Here is a 12,062-nt window from a genome sequence, read left to right as displayed (position 1 = left end):
AGTAAACCCCCTGTTTGACTAGGATTGGGACAAAAATGCTCCTGTTGTTTTGCAGATGATTAGAAAAATCTTTGCAAAAGCTTATTTCGTAACAGTATCTGTAGGAACCAAATTGTAGAGTTTAGATTGGTAGACACAGCAGTCACAGTGGGGCCGTGTAGGTCTGCTCTGAGCTCTTTGGGTGTGACCGATGAACGTTGCTGAACAGCTGTGTAGAATCAGCCTCTGCATTTCTGTGGTCTGAACTCCACCTTTCCTTTTGTCTTTCTGTAGTTATCTGCTGTTTTAGTTCTCCCTCCATTCTGTCTGTTTATACTTCAGATGCAAAGTTACGGTAACTTCTGTTCATCAGAAGGTCAAAAGTTTTAAAGGTTGATGATGATGATGATGATGATGATGACTATTGCCATGTGATCAGTACTATTACATTTCTTAGGAAAAATCATGTCTCTCCAACTTAAATTTCTCTTGAATTGTAGTTTTACTGGGTTGAGTAGATTTCATTGCATAAAGCTCAGGAGAAAAACACTGAGCCTCACACAAGCCTTGTCATTTTGGCAGCTCCAACATTATTCATCCAAAAGCAGTGATATTTCAGTCATTCAGGGTCAGGAGGTACCTATCACAGTGATGGATGGAGAAGCAATAGATCAAGAAGAAATGTGCCTTTTAACGCCACCCACACACACACACACACACACACACACACACACACACACACACACACACTTCTCTAAGTGCTCAGCAGAAAGAGATTTGGTGGTGAATGATGAGCTGGCACTGAAAGCATTAATATATCATTAGTATTGATCGCCACCAGACCCCCCCATGTTTTGACTTTGATGCACACACACTCTCACATACACACACATTTTCACAGACAATATTCAGATACTGTACAGGCACACATGCACAAACTCGCAGATGCAGCAGATCTACTCTTAAGGTCATATAACCCCCCCAAAACACACACACACACACGCACATACATGGATCCCAGTACCGACTTGTGGTTAAGCAGCCTATAGTGGCCTAGGACACTTCCATTTGTGTGTGGATCAATATAGAAAGCTCTCCTGCTCTTGTGATTAGCAAAGATCACTCCCTTCTACAAAGACAAACACTGAACAACTAACAGCTGTGATGCAGCTCCAGCAGTGCTGAGTGAAAACACCCTGGTCACAGCAATGAGCAGCTTGCTTTTTTTTCTTTTACCTCATATCCCCAAATCCCTCTGTGTTCACATCCACATTGCTACAGACAGACTTATACAAGTTGGATTATTTTCAGATTATATTCAGATTGTCAAGAGGGAATTAATTGTTGCATGCCTTTGCTGTAATTACTAGACCTAAGCTGAGACTTGTTAATGCTGTTTTATTCTACCTGTTATTTTCCTGCTACAACAAGTCAAATCTGTGTTGTAAAAAAACAAAACAAAAAAGGTCTTTTTATGTGATTCATTTGGGAAATTCATTAGGAATCAGCTTCCATATGAAGGCATGGCAGAAAAACTTCATCATAGCAAAGGGGGCGGATCAGAAATACTCAGACATCAACTCAGAAAACATCAATGTCAATGTAACAATTACAGATTACTCAAAGAACTGTAAGTATTTTTTAAGTCACACCTAACCATAAATGTGCATTTTGGAGTTGAAAGTCACAACAATCATAAAAAAGAAAACTCTCAAGGCACTGTAAGTCTGTAAGTAATAATACAGAAACTCTGTGGTGTCAGTAGTTTTCTGTTTGAATGATTGAGTGGATTTTTTTTCATAACAAAAACAGTACAATTAAATTATGGTTAAGGGTAGGCAACTAAGGCTCGAGACAGGAACGATCACACACATCCCATATGTAATGTACATTGTGTGGTTACTGTAATTGTTCCTCCTGTCCAAATAGGCACTTGTTCCTGTAAGTCAGACTGCTGGAGCCTCATATTGGTGTTGGCAGAATGTCCAAATGTATTTTTGCACACATCAAGGACTGTGGATTCTTACGTCCCGTGTCAGCACTGAACTGCAGATTCACCAAATATGACTTAATTCCTATAGGAAGAATAACCTGACACACGCACAAACACAGATCTTGCAATTAGTGTTTATTCACTCAATGTGACCCCACTCTGATCCAAGTCTTCCTAAGTAAGCCATGCATTGATATTTTATAGCAGCAGCAGTGGAGTCAGTCTGGCTGTGAGGAGTCAAAATGGCAGTATGACATACTGTATGTGTGTGCATGTGACTATGTGTATGTTTCTATTATGGTGAGTCATTGAGATGACACAAGCTACATTCCAGTCAAACTAAGCAACCCCTTTACTATGTCTGTCTGCATTTCTGTCTGCGCTGCTCACTGCCTCACCTATACCCACACGTCCTCGCCTCCCCCTCCCCCTCTCACCCAACCCTGCTAAATTCCCTCCGCTATCACTTAAGTGTAAACATATAACTGCAAGTATTTTTTTACAGCAGGAGCAGGTCACACTACAGCCTCACAAAAACACACAACACTGAGTCACGAAGTATATTTAAGTCTTGTCATGCTGAGGGCTTCTCATGATGACCTGATGATCCACTTTGTGTGTGTGAGTTTGTGGTTGTGCGTATGTTTATCTGTGTCAGACAGCCTCTATGTCTGCCAGCCACCTCGGCTAAAATATCAAGGACAGAGCCTTGTATTGATACAGCTCTCTGGCTTCCTCTAGTGACAATTTGGAGAAGTGCAACTTTATGTGTGTGTGTGTGTGTGTGTGTGTGTGTCAGCCTGTGGTTGTTCTTTCAACCCAGGAACAGTGTGTACAGCACTATTCTCAGATTTGAGTCCTGTTTGTTACTGTAAACCATTTGAGGTAACACTTTACTTTTAAAAAATAAAAAAAGTTTTAGAACACACTTTAGAATAGTTAACCAGTGTTATAAACTGCTTTTACACACAACACATAGTAAGAACAAAGATACAGGAACCGTACACAAACCAGTGAACAGTTTAAAAGACATAATGATTTAGTGATGTAACTCATGTAGATCATTCCGCAGTGTCTGTACCCTACCAACAAAGGCACTGTCTCCACATATGGAACAGCTTTCGGTGATCAACAAAGTCCTAAAATCAATTGTAAAACAAATGCATAGCCACGGAGATGATGCTCAAAGTGCAGTAATATGTTCTTTTTTGGTTTTAGTTATAAGTCTCCAGTGGCTGCAATTTGTACTAGTTGCAGCCTGTTGGAATAGATTCTGGTTTTCACCTGTAAAAATGATGGTAATGTACAGTAACCCAAGCTTCTATGAGTATAGGCGTAGCCCTCTAAGAGATGTAGCTAATGGGTTTATCCCTCGCGCATGCGCAGTCCTGAAAAGAATTTTTTTGCGTCCTGTGCCCTACACTGGGCTCTCTCCACTCAGGTCCACTGTGGCCGCATAAAAGCCTATGTGACCTGAGTTCGGATCCCTATACTGTGTGTGTGTGTGTGTGTGTGTGTGTGTCAGCCTGTGGTTGTTCTTTCAACCCAGGAACAGTGTGTACAGCACTATTCTCAGATTTGAGTCCTGTTTGTTACTGTAAACCATTTGAGGTAACACTTTACTTTTAAAAAATAAAAAAAGTTTTAGAACACACTTTAGAATAGTTATAAACAAATAGAAGCACACTAAGTGTTTATTAATGTATCTGTTAACAGTTATAATGCTTCCTATAACAGGTTTATTAACAGTTAATGTATGTTTGAACACAGTATAACATCACATGAAACCTTGTGTCTTCAGAAGTTTTAAACATAGCTAACACTTTTAAACCTGCTGTATAATGTTGATAACAACATTAAACATTGTTACACTTGTCAAACACTTATTTAGATGAAGGCAAATAATTATGAAGAATGAAGTACTGAATAAGTACTGAATAAGTTTTTATAACCAGTGTTATAAACTGCTTTTACACACAACACACAGTAAGAAGAGTAGAGGGCTACGTCTATGCTCAGAGAAGCTTGGGCTACTGTACGTAACCATTGTTCTATTTCGTATAGGCTTTGCCTTCTAAGAGCTGTCGCTATTGGGGTAAAAGCGCAACTGGATGTAGTCAATGCCTCACTGGCTCACCACCGCTCAAGAGCATTACAAACAACATCACAGCTCGTCGTCATATCCCGTAATAGCAGCCCAACTACAACATCCTTTCTCCGGCAACAGGCCTTGTCTGAGAAGCAGGCACAATCATGCTCTATATACAGGGTGTGCCACGGAAAGGTAGCCCACCTCCAATATGAGTATAGGCGTAGCCCTCTAAGAGATGTAGCTAATGGGTTTATCCCTCGCGCATGCGCAGTCCTGAAAAGAATTTTTTTGCGTCCTGTGCCCTACACTTAGATGAAGGCAAATAATTATGAAGAATGAAGTACTGAATAAGTACTGAATAAGTTTTTATAACCAGTGTTATAAACTGCTTTTACACACAACACACAGTAAGAAGAGTAGAGGGCTACGTCTATGCTCAGAGAAGCTTGGGCTACTGTACGTAACCATTGTTCTATTTCGTATAGGCTTTGCCTTCTAAGAGCTGTCGCTATTGGGGTAAAAGCGCAACTGGATGTAGTCAATGCCTCACTGGCTCACCACCGCTCAAGAGCATTACAAACAACATCACAGCTCGTCGTCATATCCCGTAATAGCAGCCCAACTACAACATCCTTTCTCCGGCAACAGGCCTTGTCTGAGAAGCAGGCACAATCATGCTCTATATACAGGGTGTGCCACGGAAAGGTAGCCCACCTCCAAAATCCACTTGCTCGTTCATACTATCGCCTTAAGCAGGCTACTTTTCCATGGCCTGTAGAACATGACTGCCAATGTGAAGGCGGTTATGTTTATCAGGAGGATAAGTGCAGACAAAAAGCAAAGAAAATTAGCTTGTGGAAAAAGGCAGATGACAGTTACACATGGTGCAATCAGATGCTCAAGCAACAAAAACCAAATATGAAAACATAATGCCGGTTGGGCTCTCTCCACTCAGGTCCACTGTGGCCGCATAAAAGCCTATGTGACCTGAGTTCGGATCCCTATACCAGTGCTTTTTCTTCATCCGGTGGAAGTAGAGACAGTGGGGCTGCAGCTTAGAGGGCTACGTCTATGCTCAGAGAAGCTTGGGTTACTGTACGTAACCATTGTTCTATTTCGTATAGGCTTTGCCTTCTAAGAGCTGTCGCTATTGGGGTAAAAGCGCAACTGGATGTAGTCAATGCCTCACTGGCTCACCACCGCTCAAGAGCATTACAAACAACATCACAGCTCGTCGTCATATCCCGTAATAGCAGCCCAACTACAACATCCTTTCTCCGGCAACAGGCCTTGTCTGAGAAGCAGGCACAATCATGCTCTATATACAGGGTGTGCCACGGAAAGGTAGCCCACCTCCAAAATCCACTTGCTCGTTCATACTATCGCCTTAAGCAGGCTACTTTTCCATGGCCTGTAGAACATGACTGCAAATGTGAAGGCGGTTATGTTTATCAGGAGGATAAGTGCAGACAAAAAGCAAAGTAAATTAGCTTGTGGAAAAAGGCAGATGACAGTTACACATGGTGCAATCAGTTGCTCAAGCAACAAAAACCAAATATGAAAACATAATGCCGGTTGCCAGTCCCTGGTAGGCTAGTGGTTAAGGTGCAGCGCTTTCGCCGCTGCACCACAATAGGTAACAGCCAGACAACCGAGCGAATAAGGCCAGGGCAGTGCAGCCACTGGCCACACATGCAGCATCAGTGCCCAGTGGTGTGCATGTGCACTCACGCTCCGCGTCGCGGGGAACCTCCAATCCCAGAACCGAATGAGCCAGTGAAAATTCGGATGCGCCCCAAAGATAGAAGTGGTTAAAAGGACATGGGGAGGCCCAGGAGGCTGCTGTGCAAATGTCCTCCACAGCCATTTCCCCGAAGAGTGCTGTGGACGAGGAAAAAGCCCTTGTGGAGTGAGCCCTGATGCCAGATGGGGAATCTCTCTCCGCTGACACGTACACCTGTATGGTGGCCTCACACAACCAATGAGACTGCAGCTGCTTAGTCAGGGGCCTCCCCAGAGAGTTTTCCCTGTAATGCACAAACAACTGTTGGGTTTGTCTGATAGCTGCCATGCAGGCCACATATTGGGACAGTGCACGCACAAGGCAGAGGGTATGGAGCTCTCTTTCCGACTCATCTCTGTGTGGGGCAAGAGAGAAAAGCAACCAGGGAGATGACTCTAGATCGAAAAGAAGATGTTATTATTTTCAGCGTGTGCGTGGGGTTTGGTTTACTCGTTTAGCTGACGTCAGGGCTAAGAGGAGCGCAGCTTTCAGCTTCTGTCTACCAGTGTCGTGGCGACCCCTAAACGGTGAAAAGCCAAAAGTGCCAGTCACCCATGGCAGGCAGGACCGGAGGGGGGGAACAGACGTGCCAGAAGGGGTGCACAGTAAGTGTGTGTGCGCCTGGCGACAATGCACTTGCACGGCTTGCATTGTGAGGAGCAGGCAGACGTTAGCTACGCATGGTAACAGTCGGATGCTTGCTTTTCTTTCTCTTTCTTTTTTTGTTATTTTTGCAACGAAAAAACAACAAAAGGAACCAGATGTCCTCAGCCAGCTACATTCAGGCAGGCAGGGCCAATAGCAGGGGGCAGGAGAACCGGGGAGGGCACACAGAGAGAGTGTGTGCGCAGAGTAAAAATGCATGCATCAATAGCTTTGTGCTTGCAGAACGGTCAGGCGACAGTTACATAGGTAACAGCCAGACAACCGAGCGAATAAGGCCAGGGCAGTGCAGCCACTGGCCACACATGCAGCATCAGTGCCCAGTGGTGTGCATGTGCACTCACGCTCCGCGTCGCGGGGAACCTCCAATCCCAGAACCGAATGAGCCAGTGAAAATTCGGATGCGCCCCAAAGATAGAAGTGGTTAACCCGTTCTACTGCGGCTGCAGCGGCGCAGGAGAAGGTCATTGCTGCCCACCATGGCCCTCCCAATTTCCCCTGCATCTGTGGGGACACTCCAGGCTGGGCAGCAAGGGGAATGGAGTGCCACATTATTTATAACCACAGCTATCTGGGATGCACAGTGGTGGATGTGGTTTGAGGCAGACTGTAACCTTGTCTCGTGAGAGTGGAGGAGTATGCCATTTCTCACTAGAGAACACTGCTTTGAGGAGCAAGACGGAGAAAAAACTAGGCTTCAGCAGTGGAACGACAGGATAGCCAAACTCTGTTGCGCCCTGCACCTTTTCTGGTGAGCCCATTATGTCAGACGGGGGAGGAACTGGGGCTTCCGGCAGGGGGAGAGCCCCCTTGCAATCTGCTGTCTTTTTTAATGATGTCTGGCAGATCACGGAGCAGAGCCCCAAAGGCTGGAAGCCCAGAGGCTGGCCAGAGACAGCCCGGCGGTGGGAGCGTGCTGCTGTGCTGGAGGGGGCTTGTCTAGGCCGGTATCCATGTCAACCGATAGGTCAATAGGAGAGCCAGGGTAGCCAGCGATGGAAGGAAGTGAGCATCAGACTCAGGCCTTTTCACGCTGAAGAAGAAGCCCGTATTGCAGCCTGGGCAAAGGGTGATGGCAGAGCGACACTGGAGTCTGGTGTTCATTGTTCAGGAACTTTGCTCTTTAGACATTGCTCTTTAGGAATGCTGAAGAAAAAGAGGGAGCCAAACTCAGGTCACATAGGCTTTTATGCAGCCACAGCAGACCTGAGTGGAGACAGCCCAGTGTAGGGCACAGGGTGCGAAAGAAATCTCTTCAGGACTGCGCATGCATGAGGGATAAACCCGATGGCTACAGCTCTTAGAGGGTGAAGCCTATGTGAAATAGAACATCACTGCTCTAATCCAGTGGTGAGGAGACAACTTAATACATGCTTGTTGAATCTTAGATAGATGTTTAAAGATGATAAAAACAGGACTGAACTGAAACTGGAATCAAATAAGGGTGTTACGGCATATTATAAACCATTAGTAACTAGCAGTTTAATGTACTGATAAAAATGTTTTTAGAGAGTAAACAAACCAGTCAAATAGACACTGGAAATCAGGAGGAATTCAGATTTATCTTTACACCAGTTAATGCTTCAACAATTTTACTTAATGTATTGTCTTTTTTTCCCTGATCCCTTCACATCTTCTTCCTGTCTGTCTCATCCTCCCTTTCCACCTCTCTCTCCTATCCCACTACTCTTCCCTCTGCTCCTCTTGTTTCCTTCCCGCTTTCATCCTTCCATCCCTCTATCTCCCCAGTCCAGACGACAGCAGGACCCCAGCCCTGGCTCAAACATGGCCAACGCTGACGTGGAACACAAGATGCGCTGAGGAGGATGTGAGAATGAGGAAGTAGTGGAAGGGGGAAGGGCAGAGAACCAAGGCTGGATACATTCATGTTCAATACAGTCAAATGAAAAAAATCCAAACCAACAAAAACAGCAGTTGTAGACCGATTGTTCACCATTATTTTTTAACAGGTTTGATGTGACCGTTTCCACATGCCAAACATTTTTTGAATATTTGAATGTAGGAGAAACTAAACTTCCTATATTGACTGAATTGAAAGTGAATAACAGCCCCAGAAAAGAAGGATTAAAACGGTTAGAGATACAATGTGGGGGGGTGGGGGGATTATATTTAAATGCAATGGGAGGAGCATGAGCAGTTGATTTAGCATTATATTGAAAATGTAAGAAATCTAGAGTTGAAGTTGTTTTTTGAGTCAAATGAGTGTTTTAGATACAGGATATAAAGAAAAGATCAAGCCATTCAAAATTTTTTATATTTTTTGTCCCAGTCAAAAAGGATTTGATGGATGGAGTAATTTCAGGTACCACAAGTATATTTTGTATTAATACAATGATGTTGAAAATTGAGGTATGGGTTGTAAAGGGTTTTATGGTAGATGTTATTAACAGTTAGCGGAGGAAGGAAGGAGGAGAGAAAAGAGTCTGGCCCGGGGTCACGGCCAGGGTTTAGTGGTCAGGATTACCAGTAGAGCATGCATCAAAGGTGAGGTGTTGACAGTTCGTGGGGACAAAAAGAAAAGGGAAGAGATTCTGCATTGTTCGGTGTTGTGCAACACTTTACATCTGTGAACATGTCAACTCCGAGTGTACATTACTCACTTCCTGAAACCTGCTGTTTTCTGAGACCAAAGTTCACTTTGCTGGAAAAGGGAGAGAGGGAATCAAAGAAGAGGGAGACTTGGGGAGGGGAGGATCCAGAGAGAATTCTGCCAGATTTTAGGGCTAAGATGTTTGCTGTAATATAATATTAACCATCTCTTTAAAATTTCAGTATGTTGGTGTGTCCATGACAATAGAACTGCAGCATTAGCAACAACCTCGAGGCAGAACGGGTAACTGCTGGAAACTCTGCTATTTTTGGCTCTGGAAGCAATTAGGGGAAATGACAGGGTGTTTTATCGGGGGGGGGTCCAATTCAAATGTCTTTTGCCTTCCGAGGGGCTTTGCACTATGTGATACAATCAGTCTTGTTCTCAAAATGGTTATTTTTTATATGCATGACACCTATGTTCTTCGCTGTTTCCTATGCAGACTGTTTATCATCGGAGCACTCTCGTTACAGCTCTTTGATAAAGAATAACTGGGTGACTGTCACTGTGAAGTCACACTGAGGTGTGCTCCTCCTATGAAACCAAACAGTAGCATGCCTGACTAAGCACGGTTTCCTGCTTTGTGTGTCTGCTGAGCAAAGCCTGTCTGGTTGGCCCACGTATCACCCTATGATTAGCTCAAGTGTTGCTCTGGTGTGACTGTCAGGCAGCAGTGAACACAGATGTGGTACCCTCATCCTTTAGAATCTTTTCATACCTCTGAACCAAAAGTAAGTTCTTCAGAGCCGTCATCATAATACATACTGAAGTATGAAGCATTTTTCTCATGAGGGACTTTACAGGTAACATACTATTGTAACATGCACACTGATGTTCAAAAACACACCAAACACTTCTATTAAAATATTGTATTGCAGTCAACCTTGATAATTAATCAGCACAGACTGTACTGTCCAGTTCAGTTATGGAATCCATCTATTGGTTGAACAATCACCCTGATATTCCTCATCATTAAAGACCTGTAAAAGCCCAAACCCAGTCTAAATCCCATGTCTGTCCTGTTACAGCACTAGTATAATGAAATGGTGTTTTGTTATCTTATCATTTTGTTTGTGTGAAAGTCATGATGTTTACTTTTTATATTGTTTCTCACCTGTATATGCATTCATTTTTGTCCATCTTTCAGCTTTGTTATGAAATAGTAGTAGTAGCAGTAGGCGATGTTATGCAAAGTTGACGTGTCTCCAGTAATTTGGGAGTTTTAAGGACTTTTGTTGCTTATTGTTTTTCATGTATTTTATGTTTTAATAATGTTATTTTTAATGTTTCTTTTTTAAGGAAATCACTTTCTGGGTTAAATTCATTGAAATGTGGATTGATTCAAATGGCATAAGTGTTTTTATATTGTGCAGCTAGAAGCTCATTTCATTTTCTAGTGTGTTTAACATTTACTGCACTCAACAGTTTTATTATCATTATTATAATCAAGAAAAATTGTTTGTTCATACTTTTCTTTGTTATCAGTCTGACTTATTAAGAATTTCATTGAGCTTTATGATCTAAGAAAACTGGTGAATTGTAAAGACTGTTAATGGTCATCTGTAAGATGTGGAGTAAAGAAACATTGAATTAATAGTTCAAATTAAAATTACAAAACGGGTTAGAGAGAGCCTGTGTAATTGTAAGACTTCAAGATGTTCTTAACTGGGGGAAACTAAGAAAAAAATTACTTTCCCATTGCCAGTCTTAGTTCATATGATTCCCACAGAGATTTGGGACAGTGGGGACAAAAGCTTTAATGTTTCTAAATCTCTCAAAGCATACTGATCCTGCAAAATCAGTTGGGCTTGTGACTCTTGTGGAGCCACAAGCCCATATGTCTGAGGGCACCTCCTGTGTAATAAGCGGTAAGCTTTTGTTACTCAGCTGTGTTTGATATCATTATGTTGTAAAGTCCAGCAGATGAGACAAAGTCTTGAAGTGACATTAAGTTTGAATGAGGATGTGAATTGATGTAAAGACAGAGAAAAGCATTAGAAAGTGGCAGCACAAAATGGGTTGTGACACAAGTAGAGGCCCAGGTCAGGTCGATTAAAGCTGTCAGAGATTTACCTTTAGAAGTTGTACACTTTGGGATGAGGTTTTGGGATGTGTTTGGAAATTTGGAAATTAATTGGCTCTACAATGGCTAGATTATTCTGCCATAAGTGTTAATACAGCTCAGTTTCCCAGATCAGTTTTAGTTGTAACACTATCCATGAGTGGTCTCATGAGATCTGCCATATTTACAGAAGGGGACACAGCTCTGTTGTTGGGACCCTTTGTGGGTTTAAGCAGTGTAACTGGTACTCATGTCAAATAGAGTACCAGCTTGACCCCATTGTACCCATTCAGTGCATCATTATTATTATTTAGATGTTTGCCCGTGTAAACATAGCTGATAGTCCATCCCTCAGATTTCTTAATGCAGGCATTAAGGTAAAATCAAAGCCTTTTCTTTCTTTCTTTCTTTTTCTTTCTTTCTTTCAACTTAAACTGTTGATCTACTGTACTTATTTGTTTAAGTTATTTATACTTTATTTAGAGATCCAAAGATGTACCCTGTGCTATTTAGCGGCTTGTAAAAACACTCTCTATCCTGTGCCTGTGGTCTGTCTTTCCCTTCTCTTATAGGGTTCACCTCACCCTTCTTAAGGAATCTGAAATATGAGACATTCAGTTAGAAATGTTGGATGTTGTTCCATAATAAACATGTATGAATTCTTCATGCCATGTCTGTTCTTTAAAGCGAAACCTCTATGTAAAACCCCACACAGCTCTAACCACAGATGTTTCCAATTTGCCTGATTAGACTAACTGGGCTTGATTGTGCTTGACTGACATTAATTTCACTTCTGCCCTGCTTTGATGTAAGCAGTCTAATTAGCCAGAATAAATTAAAACACCTGTGTGGGAGTGTAGGCGTTTACATATTAAGTCT

At 42.7% G+C, this 12,062-nt stretch overlaps 1 protein-coding gene across 4 annotated transcripts in view; it reads left to right on the top strand.

The window, feature by feature from the left end:
- cbfb (core-binding factor subunit beta) overlaps positions 1 to 11,814 on the top strand; it is a 40,566-nt gene extending 28,752 nt beyond the window's left edge. The window contains exon 6 of one of the 4 annotated variants that reach the window (XM_020604409.1): positions 8,265 to 11,814. In XM_020604409.1, the coding sequence (XP_020460065.1) occupies positions 8,265 to 8,309 (45 nt within the window). In that variant the 3' untranslated portion in view covers positions 8,310 to 11,814. Of the gene's footprint in view, positions 1 to 8,259 lie in introns of all 4 variants that reach the window. The other 3 variants (XM_020604408.1, XM_020604410.1, XM_020604411.1) reach the window with 3 other exon arrangements.
- The last annotated feature ends 248 nt before the right edge of the window (positions 11,815 to 12,062 follow it).

This window comes from Monopterus albus, unplaced genomic scaffold, assembly GCF_001952655.1.
Source record: "Monopterus albus unplaced genomic scaffold, M_albus_1.0 scaffold65.1, whole genome shotgun sequence".
NCBI classification, from domain to species: Eukaryota; Metazoa; Chordata; class Actinopteri; order Synbranchiformes; family Synbranchidae; genus Monopterus; species Monopterus albus.
This window is presented reverse-complemented; position numbering and strand designations above follow the sequence as displayed.